The sequence below is a fragment of the Staurois parvus genome, unplaced genomic scaffold (assembly GCF_062004578.1).
Source record: "Staurois parvus isolate SC_StPar_1 unplaced genomic scaffold, SC_StPar_1.0 ptg000694l, whole genome shotgun sequence".
NCBI lineage: Eukaryota > Metazoa > Chordata > Amphibia > Anura > Ranidae > Staurois > Staurois parvus.
In genome coordinates, this window is record NW_028318490.1 from 1,430,040 (window position 1) to 1,448,770 (window position 18,731).

At 46.9% G+C, this 18,731-nt stretch overlaps 1 protein-coding gene across 1 annotated transcript in view; it reads left to right on the plus strand.

Annotated features, from left to right (window-relative positions):
- The first annotated feature begins 3,225 nt into the window (after window positions 1-3,225).
- Window positions 3,226-18,731, plus strand: part of RCOR2 (REST corepressor 2) — a 129,462-nt gene continuing 113,956 nt past the window's right edge. Inside the window, exon 1 of the mRNA XM_089652787.1 lies at window positions 3,226-3,379. Coding sequence (XP_089508913.1) covers window positions 3,371-3,379 — 9 coding nt within the window. The 5' untranslated portion in view covers window positions 3,226-3,370. The remainder of the gene's footprint in view (window positions 3,380-18,731) is intronic.

An 18,731-nucleotide genomic window follows, 5' to 3' on the forward strand; every position in this document is an offset into this window, starting at 1 on the left:
TCCCCTCGTGGAAACTGAGTTTTTCCTGGGGGGGGCGGATAACATTTCAGGGAAATGGTTTGAAGATGTAAATGCACATTTGGGGGATATAGTAGTTAAAGGGAAGTTGGGCACTTTTCAAGATTTAAAGAGTTATTTGTGTCATTAGATGAATTGAGATATTATCAATTAAGACATTTTGTTGCGAAGTTGCCCCAACCACTGAGGATGACAGAGAACACGCTCCCGTTTGAAAAGATGTTAGGTTCCAGTATGGTGCCAAAACATGTTACTTCTGGGATATATAAGATTCTTGTTGATTGGGGGGGGCAGGTCCTCCGCTGTTTTTCGAGAAATGGAATTTGGAATAAAAATGAATGAATCACAGAAAAATAAAATGTTTAAATTAACACATGGGGCGATTAACATGAACATGAAATGAATTTTAAATGTTTAACGAGGTGGTATTTGACACCGAGTGTTGCACAAAAACAGCAAGTAGAAGTCTCACCGTTATGTTGGAGGGGATGTGGAGCTAAGGGAACAATGGCACATATATGGTGGGACTGTCTAAAAATAGAGGGGTTTTGGCAAGATGTAATCCAGTTTATACAAGAGATCCTGGGGACAACTATACAGAAGGATCCGTGGGTGTGTTTGTTTTATAGGACAGAATTACCAGTGAAGCAGTATAAAAATAAGTCTATTATACCATCGAATTGGTGCGGCTAAAAGGCTTATTCCTAAATTTTGGCATTTACAGGAGCCTCCAACAAAGAGGGACTGGTTAGACAGGGTGGAATATATGAATAAGATGGAGGAGTTATACTATAGAGATGAAGGTAATATGAGTACATTTAGAAAGGAATGGGGAAGATGGTCTGACTTCAAGGCACTTGGAAAATATATGGAAGTAGTGGGAGGCCCAGTGATCTGATTTGAGGTAGGAGAATAAAGGGAATGTTTTGTAAGGCGGTAGCAGGAACAGCGGAAGGGAAAAGAAAGTTTGGAGGGAAAGAGAGAATAGTAAGAAAAAGGAAGAGTCAGAAGTGATGACTGAAGAGAAAGATCACAAGTATAGAATGGAAAGTTGGAAAGAGAAGGGAAGAGCTATATGGACCAGGGTAAATTGTAAGGGGGTTTGGGTGAGGGGGGGGTGGTAGTGGGGAGGTTGGATTGAAAAATTTAGGGGAATGTTCGTATTTTGGATGTAAATGATACTTTGCTGTGTTTTTGTAATGAAAAAAAAAAGTTGAATAAAAGGTTTAAATTTTTAAAAAGAAAAAAAAAAAAAGAATACAGGTGCCAATGAGTTAAGATGAATGAACCTTTAAATCACTTTAGGTTCCTTTAACATGGAGTGGACCTGTTTAGTGAATCCGCTTGCAAAGCTGGGGATCTCTCCGCTGAGCAAGCGGATGACAGCTCTGTGTCTGTTTCGCTGCTGCACAGAGATAGACACAGAGCTCTCCTCACTGGGCGGATTTGATCCCCATTCGTCCCTTTTTGGTGTATCAGATTGGGTGTCGGCAGCTGTAAACTGACACATGTCAGTTTACACCCACCACTTCAAAGAGGAAAATGGAGGTTCCGATCAGGCTTCATAGAGGAGAATGGAGGTTCCTGAAGAACGGGCAGGGGGACCCAATCGGACCGTCTGTGTGAAAGAGCCCTTAAAGCAGAACTTCACCTAAAATGTGAAGTTCCGCTCATCCTCCTTCCCTTCACCTTTATAGTGATTTGTTCGTTTTTTTGGGTTTTTTTTTTACTTTGGGGGTCGGCACCTATTTCTGACAAGTACCTGGTCCCATTTCTGCCAGATCGCTGCCTTTTCTTCTCCTGAAGGTGTGAATTGTTCACGAATCCATTGATCCTTCAAAAGATTCCTCACCTTTGTAAAATTGTTGAAACCTTTGAAAGTTGCAAGTTGTGTATGCATAGTAAATGAAAAATATAAATGTTGGGTTAGGCTTGAGAGGTGTTGAAACTGGCGTATGTCTAGAATATGTCCATAGTGCCCACACAACAGCACAAATATAGACAAACTGTGCCGCTCCAATGCCCACAACTCGGCCCCAGAAGTGACATCAACGCCTCAATGCATTTCCCCTGCACTGGCTTCTTTAGGAAGCTTCTGATTTGATCTATAAACACCCCTCCCCCTACCTCTCCATTAGATAGAGGTGATTTGTTTTGTAGTGCACAGACAGTAGCTGGCAGGGGTGGACTGATAACTCATGGGGCCCCCGGACAATAGGGGATCATGGGGCCCCTGTGTCCTTGCCCATGCTCAAAGCACACCCAAAAAAGCCTATAAAAGGTACCAGAGGCATTTCATGGGGCCCCCTACTGACCCCGGGCCCTCGGGCAGTGCCCGAGTGCTCGAATGGTCAGTCCGCCCCTGGTAGCTGGAAAGACAGGTATTATCGTTTGCGTTTTTAAAATCTATGCACAGGAAATTCCAAAGTAATTCCTCTGTTCTTAAAAAATAAATAAATTAATTAATTCTGAATAATGTCAAAGAAAATCCAGTAATCACCAAGAACCCAGTTTCTCTAATACTTCTATGTTGTATACCATTTCTGAAACATTGGTTTTAGAAGAATCTACATGGCCACTAGAAACACACAGGAACATTAACGTTTATGTAAAGCCAAAACTTTTTTTTTTAGTTTTGGATAGAATGTGGAAGGGTTAGAACTTCTGTCTGGCTTTCATTTCTGTGTGCCCTGAGCTGAGCATCCAGCTCTCCTGAAAGGAGGTGACATCACCTGTGCCTTCCAGAATTGAAAGAAGCCAAGAATTAGGTAACTATTTTTAAAAAATTTTTTGTTGTAAAAACATTATTTTTCCACTCCATTCATATTAGGGGCAGTCAGTAAAGCAGAACTTCTATTTTCATGGTAGGTCTGCTTTATAGTAGTTCAGTGGATGTTACATGGATTTCAAAAGTAACGCATATAAAATGCTCCATGCAGTGGCGAACCTACCAGGGATGCAAAGGTCGCACTTGCAACCGGGCCCTGGAGTTTCGCCTCTGTAGGGGGCCCGAGGGCCCAGATTGTGTCTCCCCAATGGTGTTACTGGTTGCAGGGCTTTGAGGTGACCGCTTCTCTTATTGGCAGCTCAAAGTCAGCACTGACAGTTCCCCCCCTCCTCCTGCACGGATGGGAGAGGAGAGATAGATAGAGCTGGCTCTCCTCCTCCTGTATCTGCTCCCACCCACACTCCCTGGCAATGTCTCAGAGACAGAGATGTGTGGTCGGGAAGTGGACAGGAGCAGACACATGAGGAGAGGGCGAGAGGAGGAGGAACAGAGCCAGGGAAGTTTGAACTGGAGCCACTCAGCAGGAAGAGGAACTGTGCCTACAGCCAATCCATCCATCCATCCATGCATCCTGTGAGTCTCTCCCCTCCCCTCTCCTGCCTCCCAGTACAATAATGTAAAAGGGACTCTGTTGTAAGGGGTGCTCTGTGGACTCTGATGTAAGGGGGGCTTTGCTGAACAGAGACCCCCTTACATCAAAGTTCCCCTTTACACCAGAGTCCACAGCATTCCCCCTTACATCAGAGCCCCCTTAAATCAGAGTTCCCCTTTACATTCCAGAGTCTACAGAGATCTCCTTTACAGTGTGGAAATTCTGCAGACTCTGATGTAGGGGGCTCTGCAGACTCTGATGTAGGGGGCTCTGCAGACTCTGATGTAGGGGGCTCTGCAGACTCTGATGTAGGGGGCTCTGCAGACTCTGATGTGGGGGGGCTCTGCGGACTCTAATTATGGTTGCTAGAGCCCCCCTCTACATCAAAGGTGAATGCTAGAAACGTTGATGTAAGTGGGGGCTCTGGTTACCAGAGACCCCTTCTTATATCAGAGTTTCCCTTACACCAGAGTCCGCAGCGTTCCTTCTTACATCAAAGTTCCCTCCTTACATCAGTGTTCTCAGTGCTCCCCCTTAAATTAGAGCCGCCACAGTTCTCCCTATACATCCAGAATCTGCAGAATCGCCTCTTAGATTGTAAGGGAACTCTACGAGTTCAGATATAAGGGGAACTCTGCAGATTCAAATGTAAAGGGGAAACTCTGCACTTTCAGGTGTAAAGGGGAAACTTTGTGAACTCTGATGTAAGGGGGGGGCTCCTGTGATTAAATCCATATGATTAGAAATGTTATTTATTCACAAAATATATGTGTAGTGTATACTACCAAAAATTTGCTATGCACCACTAAAGTGTTCAGGTTTGGCTTGAAGAAAAGGTGGCAACCCTACCTAAGCAGCAGGAAAGAGGGGGCCCGCTGCAGTTCATGTGAATAAAGGGGCCACAATTGGAGTAAAGGGCCCATGGCTCAGAGGAAAGGAGGGGGGGTCAGGGGTTGCCCTTCATGGTTTCTTGCACTGGGGCCTGGAAGGTTCTAGTTACGCCTCTGGTGCCATGCACATTTACTGAACTGCACCTAAAATGCGCAGATGTCAACAGGAACTAATAGTAGTAATATACCTCCTTTTGTCAGGCTTTGGGAGAATTGTGGTCATTGCTATGTCCTCTTCTGCTTTGTTTGAACTGCTTTTCTTTGCCTGTACAAATCATTGAGAATGCAAACAAAAACAACTCCAAAGCATACCAAATGAACACATTTTTTTCCTAAAGCATGCCGTTTCTAACCTGCTTCTGTACCTGATATCCACGTTTTCTAACCTTAACTAATTATATATAATGCAAAGTAATTTGATTGTATTTTGGCAAGCTGAGCTTTAGCTGAATTTATATTCTGAGAATGTATTTCAATGACTTGCAGCCTGCCGTTTTGACCAAGCCTGCATTCTAGCTGCACAAAATGAAATCACTAGATATACAGAATTTCCTTTCCCTGACTAAATAGAACCAGTAGAGAGGATCCAGGCAATGTTTTCTGTGAAATTTATGTATGTTAGCCCCTTGAAGAGGAGAGGATTTCTCAATAAATGCCAATTTTTACATGGCAGGCAGGTAAATGAATTCACCACCCGCTGAGTTCTTAAAACATCACACAGCCTTTGCTGACTCAGAACACCTACCTGTGGACAGCACAGCTTCAGCCTGCTGCCAGCTCCATGCTGATGCCATCCATTAGGCCAAAAAAAGACCGTCTATGGGTAGGCGTTTCGAGTTAGCACAGGGCCATTTGATGCTTTAAAAACCCAGTAGGTGGGGCATTAATTTACAGGCTTGCCATTTAAGAGTGTCATTTACCCAGAAGTCCTCTCTCCTATTGAAGACGCTTATTTACATGACATTTTCATTTTATTTTGTTAGGAAGGACATTATGAAATGTAGAAAGATGTTTTTTCCAATACAATAAAATGAATCTGTTTTTTTCAAAGGTTGTGCAAGCAAAAGACAAATGAAATTTTGCTCAGCAAATTTTATTAGTGTTCTGTTTAAAGTTGGACTTCATATATTTACATTGTCCATAGCATTTAAATAAATTTATCTACATTGCTCATAACATTCAGTTTTTTTCACCCATCTTTCTACTTCACCGAGACAAGGAAAGGTATACTGAACAGAAATTAGGAAGCCCAAAGTAGGTAGGGTACCAAAAGTTCATAACTTTCTCCACATAGAATTTTGTCGGCAAAAATAGCACATACTGTTAAGACATACATGTTTACTGGATTATTTTGTTATAATCCAGTAAAACACTATAGACAATACGGTAGTACAGCTGATTTTGCATTATATTAAACTGTGCAGGTTATTTACTAAAACTGTAGAGTTCAAAATCTGGTGCAACTCTGCATAGAAACCAATCAGCTTCCAGATTTTATTGTCAAAGCTTAATTGAACAAGCTGAAGTTAGCAGCTGATTGGCTACTATGTACAGCTGCACCAGATTCTGAGTGCACCAGTTTTAGTAAATCTACTCCTGTGTTACCACCAATACACATCCAAAAAACCTGGTAAACAATTTATTTTATCATGAAGACTGATGTGTAATTACAACTGTTAACACAGACAGGATCACCTGACACATTTCAGAGTCATAAAGCTTCTTCTTCAGAGATACATACACTTTATTGCCAAAAGTATTTGGGACTCCTGCCTTTAAATGCACATGAACTTTAATGGCATCTTAGTCCATAGGGTTCAGTATTGAGTTGGCCCACTCCTTGCAGCTATAACAGCTTCAACTCTTCAAGGAAGGCTGTCCACAAGGAGAGTGTCTATGGGAATGTTTGACCATTTATCCACAAGTGCATTTGTGAGGTCAGGCACTGATGTTGGATGAGAAGGCCTGGCTCGCAGTCTCCACTCTAATTCATCCCAAAAGTGTTCAGTCGGGTTGAGGTCAGGACTCTGTGCAGGCCAGTTAAGTTCCTCCACCCCAAACTCGCTCATCCATGTCTTTATGGACCTTGCTTTGTACACTGGTGCGCAGTCATGTTGGAACAGGAAGGGGCCATCCCCAAACTGTTCCCACAAAGTTGGGAGCAAAATTGTCCATAATGTCTTGGTATGCTGACGCCTTAAGAGTTCCCTTCACTGGAAAAAGGGGTCAAGCCCAACCCCTGAAAAGCAACCCCACAGCATAATTGCTCCTCCACCAAACTATACACTTTACACTTGGCACAATGCAGTCAGGTAAATACCGTTCTCTTGGCAACCTCCAAACCCAGACACGTCCATCGGATTGCTACACAGAGAAGCGTGATTTGTCTCTCCAGAGAACATGTCTCCACTGCTGTGGTGTCCAGTGGCCGTGTGCTTTACATCACTGCATCCAACGCTTTGCATTGCACTTGGTGATGCAAACCCATTCCATGAAACTCTGTTATGCTATTCTGAAGGCCACATGAAGTTTGGAGGTCTTTAGCTACGGACTCTGCAGACAGTTGGCGACTTCTGTACACTGGGTGCTTCAGCATGCACAGACCCCACTTTGTCATTTTACGTGGCCTACTATTTCGTGGCTGAGTTGCTGTTGTTCCCTGTTGCTTCCACTTTGTTATAATACCACTAAGAATTGACCGCGGAATATTTAGTAGCAAGGAAATTTCACAGATGGACTTATTGCACAGGTGGCAACCTATCACGGTACCACGCTTGGATTCACTGACCTCCTGAGAGCAACCCATTCTTTCACAAATGTTTGTAGAAGCAGTCTGCATGCCTAGGTGCTTAATTTTATACACATGTGGCCATGTAGGTGATTGGAACACCTGAATCCAATGATTTGGAGGGGTGTCCCAATCCTTTTGGCAATATAGTATATATAATAGATGGCTGTAATCCTTTTTCCAATGTTAACTGCCATATGAGTAACACACTTTATGAGTAATGCATATAATTGTGTAGACATACATGTTGAATGTTATAAACAATATCTGAGTTTTGTTATAGATGTGCTGCATCCATTATATACTATTGTGATTTATAGTTTTTTGGTTTTTTTATTGGATTGTAACAAAATAAAGATTGACATATCTCAAAGACCCAACCGGGACAGGGGCTTTTGGAGATGACTAGGTGCTAGCCTTCTACCCACTGATTATGGTCTGTGGAGGAGACCGGAGATTTTGTCTGCTTCTTCCAATCAGAGCATGGAAAAGAGCTCAGCCTCTGATCCCCTGGAGAGAGCAGATCATTCTCTGATGGACAACAATGTGATGAACACTGAAAGTGAGGCTTAGATTAATTCTCTGAATAAAGATAATAAAGCTTCTCTTCTGGAGTGGATGGAAAGGTGTAATATTAATCTTATACAGGTTAATGGTCAGAGGAAATATGGTGGCCCCCCTGCACACTGGGTTGGAGAAGCTCCTTCACTTGGACAGAAATATTTATCAACAATATTCCTCATGAAATCTATGAAGATAAATGAATTACACTTCTCAGAATGCTGGAGCATTGTATGAGTTTTGTCTTATGATGACTTTTCTAGTAGACAGATTACACAAGTGAAAGACAAACACCTGAAAGACAGTATGTGTAATGTACTTTGTGCATCCAGGGATAAACTTGTTGATGGACTGTCTGGGATGGGCTCCCTGACCAATCAAATCTGGTCTAGGTGCCTGACTGTTGATTAGCTTACTGTTAATTAGATCACTGTTTAATTAGGTTACTGTTAGCTCCTAGCTGTTCATTAGATGTACTGTTAGATGTACAGATGATATTACTGTTTAAAGTACAGATGATATTACTGTTTGGCGACGGAGCAACATGCCATCAGAGAGCTCTGTCGCCCCACTGCCTAATCCGCTGCCATCCGGGCGGCAACGGACACTACGAGGGCCCCGACACACCTGCGGCCCCTAGTGAAGCATCCGGGAGGAGTCCCGAGCAGTTTTGGCCCCCTCCGAAATCGCGGCCTACTACAACCGGCGAAGCCGCGGCCTCGATTTATTCACGGGCCGACTTGCAGCACCGCCGCCGTATCACGGCGCCGCCGCTCCGTCCCTCGGCTCCTGCCCTCTGTCACACAGCGGGGTGGTCCTCCCCAGGCGGCCCCTGACCCTCTCCACCATCTCCAGGGCCACAGCAGCCAGAACGCAAGGCGACAACAAGCACCCCACCAAAGATCTGCCTAACAAGGACCACCAAGCTGACAGCAGCCCAGGACCACCCCAGGATACCTGCATGGCAGCACCACCAGAACGGGTAAGCTGCCACCACCGATCCCCACAGACCTGCCAGCCTCCGCAGGGCCCTCCTCACTAGCCCTGTGTCCATCCCTGACCACCAGGAACCAGCTCAGGCCCACTGATCGCTGCTCCGCTGGCCAGCCCATACATCGGTTCTGGGCCCACCCCTGGACACCCTGCACCCAGCTACCGGGCACCCAGCTACCACCCCTGGACACCCAGCACCCAGCTACCGGGCACCCAGCCACCACCCCTGGACACCCAGCTACCGGGCACCCAGCTACCACCCCTGGACACTCAGCACCCAGCTACTGGGCACCCAGCCACCACCCCTGGACACCCAGCTACCGGGCACCCAGCTACCACCCCTGGACACCCAGCACCCAGCTACCGGGCACCCAGCTACCACCTCTGGACACCCAACACCCGGACCACCCAGCGAATCGAGACGTCGCCCAGCGAATCTCCCGGACCACCCAGCGAATCTCCAGTCACCGAGCCGCCAGCATCACCAGATGCCGTGCCTACCAACGCCCCCAGACATCGCACCCTACGACCCCTCCACTTGCCGATCCACTGGACCCACTGAAGACCCCTCGGACGCCAGCATACTGCACCCACAGATTGCAGCCAGCCAGCTGCTGCCCTTTACTCCCACTCTCCCCCTACAGAAGGACTCTAGTGGACTCCTCCACGGTGATACAGACTCTCCACATCACCTCGCCCTGACCCGTATCCCTTCACCTCCCCTGACCCGAACAGCACTGCACTCACCCCAGCATGCCACCTGCACTTCTCCTCCTCGTTTTCCTCTCCTCCATCCCAAAAATCGCCTCCCTCTACCCGCCCACCCCCCCAAAACAGCTCTACATTGCCCCTTCACTACTGCCCTCTCCCCACTACGGCACTCACCACCTCCTCCTGGTACTCCACTCCCCGGTCGACCCACGTGCCACCACTACCAGACCCACACGCTCCTGCACCTCCCATTCCCATGCCACCCTTCTCCTTCTCCTATCCGCTGGGGACATCTCCCCGAACCCTGGCCCCTCACCACCTTTCCCCCCCTCCAGGAACCCCCCCTCCAGGGACACCCCTGCTCCCGCCAGCCGCCGCGACCCCCTCAACCTCATACCTGTGCACCTCCTCCCCGCATCCATCCCCCCTCTCTCAGTTGCACTTCTGAACGCCCGTTCGGTTTGCAACAAACTAACTGCCATCCATGACCTCTTTATCTCCCGCTCCCTCAACCTCCTAGCCATCACCGAAACCTGGGTACAGGCCACTGACTCTACCTCCCCTGCGGCATTCTCCCATGGAGGTCTCGTCTGGTCCCATTCACCAAGACTAAGCGGTCACAAAGGTGGTGGTGTCGGCCTGCTCCTATCACAGCTGAGCACCTGCCAGGTCCTCCCTAACCCCCCTCCCTAACCTTCTCCTCCTTCGAGGCTCACTGCATCCGGCTCTTCTCACCCACCCCCCTAAGGATCGCAGTGATCTACAGGCCCCCCAGATCCATAGCCCGCTTCCTGGATGACTTCGCCGCCTGGCTTCCCTTCTTCCTCTCCTCTGAGCTACCGACCATCATCCTCGGGGACTTCAACATCCCCATCAATGACAACACCCCAGCTACCTCCCAACTCCTCCACCTAACCTCCTCCTTCGCGCTCACACAATACACTCAATCCTCCACCCACATCAATGGGAACACCCTGGACCTCGTCTTCTCCCACCTCTGTACCCTTAACCACTTCACTAACACCCCTTTCCCTCTCTCCGACCACCACCTCCTCACGTTCTCCATCTCCCCTTCCCCTAACTCCCCCCCCCCAGTGCGCCAAACCATCACCAGCCGCAACCTCCGCAACCTGCACCCGGCCCCCCTCCACTCGGCTGCAGACCGCTTACACGACAGCATCCTTCCACTGTCATGTCCTGACCTAGCCACCACCACGTACAACGACTCACTATCAGCTACCCTAGACTCTCTGGCACGCCTAACCACACGCAACATCAAACCCAGACCGCTCCAACCATGGCAGAACGACCATACTAAATGCCTCAAACGTCGCAGTTGTGCACTGGAGAGACTATGGCGCAAAACCAGGTCCCCTCATGCATTCTCCCTCTACAAATCTGCCTTCCTCACCTACACCTCCTCCCTCCACGCCGCCAAGCAGGCCTACTTCGTTGACCTGATCAACACCCTCTCCACCTGCCCTCGCCGACTCTTCTCCACCTTCAACTCCCTGCTCTCTCCCCCCCTCCTCCACTCAGTACCTCACTTACCGCCCACGAGATTGCCACTCATCTCCACAACAAGATTGACGCAATCCGCAAGGACATAGTCAACTTGCAATCTACCTCCCCATCTAGCCTCCCCCCTTCCATCACCCCCTCATCTCTCCCCTCCTCTGACCTCGCAACGGCACTGCCCCCCACCACAGCCAAGGCCCTGCCTACCGTAACCCCCCCATCACTGCACTCCTTCAGCCCTACTACCACTGAGGAAGTTACCAGAGTCTTCTCAGAAGCCCGCCTCACTACCTGCCCCCTGGACCCTATCCCCTCTCAACTCCTCCGGTCACCCCCCTCTTCCCTCATCCGCTCCCTTACCCACATCTTCAATCTCTCCCTCTCTACTGGCGTCTTCCCCTCCCCCCTAAAACATGCGCACATCACCCCCATACTCAAAAAGCCCTCCCTTGACCCCACTGACCTCAACAACCTCAGACCAATTTCCCTGCTGCCACTCACTTCCAAGCTCCTTGAGCGCTTGGTCTACGATCGCTTAAGCGCCCACCTAACTGACAGAAACCTCCTTGACCCACTACAGTCCGGCTTCCATCCCCTACACTCCACCGAAACTGCCCTCCTCAAAATCACCAACGATCTACTAACCGCCAAAGCCAAAGGCGACTACTCTGTCCTCCTTCTCCTAGACCTCTCCGCGGCCTTTGACACAGTCGACCACCCCCTCCTCCTTAATAAACTACTCTCCCTTGGCATCAGAGACACCGCTCTCTCCTGGTTCTCGTCCTATCTATCCCAACGCTCCTTCAGCGTTTCCTACAACGGTGCCACCTCCTCTTCCCTCCCCCTCTCTGTTGGGGTCCCCCAGGGCTCTGTCCTTGGACCCCTTCTCTTCTCCATCTACACCTCCTCCCATGGCAAACTCATACACTCCCACGGCTTCAATTACCACCTCTACGCTGATGATACTCAAATCTACCTATCCACCCCTCACCTCACCCCTACATTCTCCGCCCGCATCACTCACCTCCTACACGACATCTCTGACTGGATGTTGCTCCATTTCCTCAAGCTCAACCTCTCCAAAACCGAGCTTCTCGTCTTTCCCCCTTCCCGCGCCCCTCCCCCCCCATCCTTTCCATCACTACCAACAACACCACCATCAATCCCGCCCAGCAAGCCAAGGTCCTTGGCGTCATTCTGGACTCAAACCTTTCCTTTCAACCTCATGTCAAATCACTTACAAACACATGCAGGCTCCACCTCCGGAACATCGCCAAGATACGCTCCTTCCTTACCCCAGACACCACTAAACTACTCGTACACCCCCTGATTATCTCACGCCTTGACTACTGTAACTCCCTTCTCACCGGCCTACCCCAGTGCAAACTCTCCCCGCTTCAGACCATCCTGAACTCAGCTGCCAGACTCATCCACCTCACCAGCTGCTCCACCTCTGCCACCCCCCTCTGCCTCTCCCTCCACTGGCTCCCCATTGCCCAACGCATTAAATTCAAACTGCTCAATCTGACCTATAAGGCCATTCACAACACTGCCCCTAACTACCTCACCGACCTGATTCCCAGGTACCACCCTACCCGTACCCTTCGCTCTTCACAGGACTTCCTTCTATCTTGCTCCCTGGTCTCCTCCTCCCACGCACGATTGCAAGACTTCTCCAGGTCCTCCCCCATCCTCTGGAACTCACTACCCCAATCCATCAGACTGTCACCTTCCCTCCTCACCTTCAGGCGCTCCCTGAAAACCCACCTCTTCAGGGAAGCCTACCCCACCCTCACCTAACAGCCGCTGCCCTTCCCTCCTCCTACCACTCCATCCCCCACAGCCATTTCCTCCTGTACCTCTACCCCCTCCCTCCTAGATTGTAAGCTCGAAAGAGTAGGGCCCTCTTACCTCTTGTGTGCTGTTTGATGTTACTGTATTGTTTCATGTATTGTCCCCCCCTCTATTGTACAGCGCTGAGCAAACCCTTTGGCGCTATATAAACTCGATAAATAAATAAATAAAGTGTGCATTGTATAGGATACTGCGATCAAGCTCTTATCTGATTTTGTGCTATTTAAATTTTGTGTGAGTTCCTGTTTGCACCTAAGCTACTGTTTTCTAGTTCTTGGGTGCAAATCCTAGCTATAATACCTTGCTCCTGTGTTTCAGCAGTGAGGATGCAGTTCTCTGGTAGAGGCACCCAGACAGGGTGCCAGGCAGTCTGTCAAAACATGTACCATATTTTTCGCTCCATAAGACGCACCTGACCATAAGACGCACCTAGGTTTTAGAGGCAGAAAACAGGAAAAAAAAAATTCTGAACTAATGGACTGCAGACATAGTACAAGAGATGACCAGAGACTGCGGACAGCACAGGGATGACCAGTGACTGCGGACAGCACAGGGATGACCAGGGACTGCGGACACAGTACAGGGATGACCAGAGACTGCGGACACAATACAGGGATGACCAGAGACTGCGGACACAGTACAGGGATGACCAGAGACTGCGGACACAGTACAGGGATGACCAGAGACTGCGGACACAGTACAGGGATGACCAGAGACTGTGGATAGTACAGGGGATGACTGCTGACCTTTGGGGAGGGGGGGGAGCGGGTACCTGAATTTGACAGGTACCAGCTCCCACTTCCGTGGAGATGTTCTTTCATCTTACCTGTTCCTGTATCCAGCCGCGCGCTGTCTTCCCGGCTTCTGTAATGGCGCTCGGCATGACAGCCGGGTGCCCAGTGCGCATGAGCGAGAAGCACTTGCGCTTTGTGATTGGTCCGGCGGCTTCTGGGATCTGTCATGTGTCCCAGGTGCCGCCTTACCATTCACAAAAAGCACCGCTTCTTGCGCATGCGCACTTGGCACCCGGCTGTCATGCCCACACTACAGAAGCCGGGAAGACAGCGCGCCGCTGGATAGAGGAACAGGTAAGATGAAAGAACAACTCCACGGAAGTGGGAGCGGGTACCTGTCAAATTCAGGTACCCGCTCCCCCCCCTCCCCAAAGGTCAGCAGTCATCTCTATAAGGTCCTGCTGCAGAGCTGAGCGGCCGGCCCGGTATTCTGACACGGCGGCGGTGAAAATACCGGACCGGCCGCTCCATATTCGCTCCATAAGACGCACTGACATTTTCGCCCCTTTTTTGGGGGGAAAAAAGTGCGTCTTATGGAGCGAAAAATACGGTATGTCTTTTATTAGCATGTGCCATTTTTGCCTAAAAAAATCCCATGTAGGGAAAGTTATGAATTTCTGTTTCTGTCTTATTTATTACAGCTATTTATATAGCGCTGTCAGTTTACGCAGCTCTTTACACATATATTGTACATTCACATCAGTCCCTAACCCTCAAGGAGCTTACATATAAGGTTCCTAACTTACATTCATACACACACTAGGGCCAGTTTAGTCAGGAGCCAGTTAATCTAATAGCATATCTTTGGAGTGTGGGAGGAAACCAGAGTACCCGGAGGAAACCCGCACAGGGAGAACACGCAAACTCTGCGCAGGTAGTGCTGTGGTTGGCATTTGAACAGATAACCCTAGTACTGCCAGGTGGAAGTGCTAACCACTTAGTCACTGTGCTGTCTTTAGGGATAATGGCAAGCACAAGAGTAGACTCATCTATAAAGTAGGTAGGGTGGTTAAAAACATTATGGTCCTGTTCATAATTGTTATTCGGGATTTATATAGCGGTAACAGTTTGTGCAGTACTTTCCAAAAACCCTATGCATTTTAATGCACGTCAAATTACAGTTGCAAGAAAAAGTATGTGAACCCCTTGGGATTACGTGGAGTTTTGCATGAATTGGGCATAAAATGTGTTCTGAACGTCATCTAAGTCACAACAATAGAAGAACACAGTCTGCTGAACATAATACTACACAAACATTAGATGTTGCCATGGTTTAATTGCACATAACATGTAAACATTCACAGTGCAGGGAGGAAAAAGTATGTGAACCTTTGGACTTAATAACTGGTTGACCCTCCTTTGGCAGCAATAACCTCAACCAAACGTTTCCTGTAGTTGCAGATCAGACCTGCACAACAATCTGGAGTCATTTTGGACCACTCCTCTTCACAAAACTGTTTCAGTGTAGCAATATTCTTGGGATGTCTGGTGTGAATCGCTCTCTTAAGGTTATGCCACAGCATTTCAATCGGGTTGAGGTCAGGACTCTGACTGGGCCACTCCAGAAGGCATATTCTGTGCTGTTGCAGCCATTGTTTTGTTGAATTACTGGTATGCTTTGGGTCATTGTCCTGTTGCATCACCCATCCTCTGCGGAGCTTCAGTTGGCGGACAGATGGTCGTACGTTTTTCTGCAAAATGTCTTCATAAACTCTGGAATTCATTTTCCCATCAATGACAACAATCCGTCCAGGCCCTGAGGCAGCAAAGCAGCCCCAAACCATGATGCTCCCTCCGCCATGTTTTACAGTGGGGATGAGGTTTTGATGTTGGTGTGCTGTGCCTTTTTTTCTCCACACATAGTGTTGTGTGTTCTTCCCAAACAACTCAATCTTGGTTTCATCTGTCCACAGTATATTTTGCAAGTAGTGCTGTGGAACATCCAGGTGCTCGTTTGCAAACTTCAAACGTGCTGCAATATTCTTTTTGGACAGCAATGGCTTCCTCTGTGGTGTCCTCCCATGTGCTCCATTCTTGTTTAATGTTTTCCTTATTGTAGATGTGTCAACAAAAATGTTAGCATGTGCCATATATATCTGTAGGTCTTTAGCTGACACCCTGGGATTCTTCTTTACCTCATGCAGCATTCTGCGCTGTGCTCTTGCAGTCATTTTTACAGGACGACCACGTCTAGGGAGAGTAGCAACAGTGCTAAACTTTCTCCATTTGTAGACAGTCTGTCTTACCGTGGACACATGAACATCAAGGCTTTTGGAGATACTTTTATAACCCTTTCCAGCTTCATGCAAGTCAACAATTCTTGATCGTAGGTCTTCTGAGAGCTCTTTTCTGCGAGGCATGGTTCACATCAGACAGTGCTTCTTGAAACCAGTAAACCCAAAACAGGAGTGTGTTTTTTAAGGGCAGGACAGCTGTCAGCAACACATCCAATATCATCACACTGATTGGAGTCAAGGTTGGCTCACTCCAGACTCCAATTAGCTCTGGGAGAAGTCATTAAGCTAGGGCCTCACATACTTTTTCCTCCCTGCACTGTGAATGTTTACATGTTATGTGCAATTAAACCATGGCAACATCTAATATTTGTGTAGTATTATGTTCAGCAGACTGTGTTCTTCTATTGTTGTGACTTAGATGACGTTCAGAGCACATTTTATGCCCAATTCATGCAAAACTCCACGTAATCCCAAGGGGTTCACATACATTTTCTTGCAACTGTATGTACCTAGTTTAGCCATTGTTTTCAGTGGCACTAAGCTCTTATGAGCAGGGCCCTTCTATTTCTCTAGTTTTTTATTGTTACAACTGTACTGTCTCCTTTTATATTGTAAATCGCTGCGCAAACTGTTGGCACTATATAAATCCTGTATAATAATAATGGCACTAGTTCATATCTTTGGGATGGGTTGATGGGCACTGTGCTTTTCATTGCTCTGGTAAGGCCCGTTGATGACGATGGAAGGGCAATAAAATGCATGAATTGATAACACATGTAAAAAGTCATAACACTTAAATGGCTCAAATTATGGCTGGCTGATAGATTTCATCAACTATCTGTGACTAATTACTGCTTAATGGCAAACTATATTACATTATGATTATCAAAAGGGATTTTTAAGTCTGGAGCATCACGTGGTGTAAGGTCAGGATAAACGTGCCTTTCCTCCAGTCTCTGCTCTCACCCCATTTCAATAATACCCCCTCCCTCTCCTACAGCTCTGCTTCTGCAGAGAACAGTTTCAGGCTTCTGGCTGCATCCCCGTCACACCCGCCGCTCACTCCACACACTTCTTCCCTCCCCCTTCCAGGATCTCTGGGGAATGTTTGGTGTTCCAATAAAAGATAGGCGGGGGTACAGCCATACAATATATGCATAAAATTATAAATATGGTAAAGGTTTATGTAAAAATTTATTTTTTTTTGGGGGGGGGGGGGGAGAGTACAACAAGAGCTCAGATCCATTTGGAGTACCATATTACCACATTTATATCAATAGGAGCAATAAGAGGACTGAAATTGAGATATTCTTGTGTGTTACTGTTCTGAACTGGATTTGTCATGTCTATGTGGCATAATGGCTGTGCCAGTTTTAGATATAGCTCTTATACCCCATTATATGGGCCTCTCAAATCAAAACATTAAATAATGGGAATTCAAAAACAGTGGGGTTTTTTTTGTTTGTATTTTAGCTAAAAATACTATTACGTGATTAGAAGAAAACATTATGTGAAAATAGTATGAAAGGCAGGAATGTAGTTCTGTGCTTATTTAATGTCAACGTTCCCTATGAAAGCTTCACGTGCGTATTATATTATTATAAAGACTTGATATATTCTCGTCCTTCTTTGTCTTGAAGCAGCGCTGCACATCTTTTCTTACTGCAACGCCACATAACGGTGTCTATAAACCTTCCCAGACTAGTCAGTCCACCTACTTTAACTAGATTCTCTTGCTGTTTGAATCAAATCACCCTCTGGTTTGTTGTCCTGCAGACAACCTTTTTATCTTTTTTATTATGCGGAGTACAAATTATTCCTTGTAGCTTCCCTTGCCCTTTATGTTTGTGTGAAAGCGCAATAGTGCTACTAAAGTATAACTTGCATACCCCGGCAATTTGTAATGATATTTAGATCTACATAGCAATATTTGAGCTTTCCAGACAATGGTTATTTTACTCAACCCCTTTATTGACAATCCTTTCCTTCCACAAATAATTGTAGCCACCAATTCTCCAGCTTGTTCCCTATTTATGGACTCCTCCTTTCAGCTCAGTGTCTGTACAATGCATGTAACTCGTGTAGATCACCCCCTGGTATTGCTGCATTGTTTATTTCCTTCAGTGGGAGCTTATCAGTTTTTTTCAGACCTACTATATAGTGTTTCTTTCATAGTTCTCATGTTCATTATTTATAGTAGCCAGTCACTAACTAGTGACATTGTATTCTTTTTTTTTTCCATCTGAAAAACTGTAGTCTTTTTTATTTAGTAGCTCTCCCTGTTTACTCAGCTCTTCCAGATCTGTCCCTCTCTCTCTCTTTCTGTGTTTTGTTGTATATTTTATTAAAGATATTTATATGGTGCATTCATTCACGTCCATCCCTGGTTTCGAGGAATTTAGGCAGGAAAGAAGGTAAGCAAATCGCTCGGGAATCCCTCCCACAGTGCTGTTAGATTTGGAACACAATGATTACTGCTAGCAGCTATAGCCACCAGCAGTAATTGCATATAGAAAATACATCAGGCTCAATGTACCCAAGTCGATTGATGGATTGATTTGAGTACAACCAGCCTGTCCATAGATGGATTGAATCTAGTAGCCGAAATTCAGTCCATCTATGGACGGCTTTGCAGTCTATAGTGCCTATCACACATGCATGCACAAACTGGGGCCAAGTAAAAAAAAAAAAAAAAGCTTTCTTAAAGTATATCTAAAGCCATGATATATTTAAAGAGATAAGCTCATGAGGTATCCTTGAGGGTTAGGGACTGGTACCTTTTTCATAGGCTTTTTTGAGTTTGGGCAAGGACACAAAGGCCCCATGATCCCCTATTGCCCGGGGGCCCCATGAGTTGTCAGTTGCCCCTGGCGCTGCATAAATTGAAGGCGCTATATAAGTATCTGTCATAAATAAATAAATATCATGAGATAAGTTCAGTTAGAATTTGGTTCCCGCTGACAGACAAAATACGCTTAGTGGGTGGC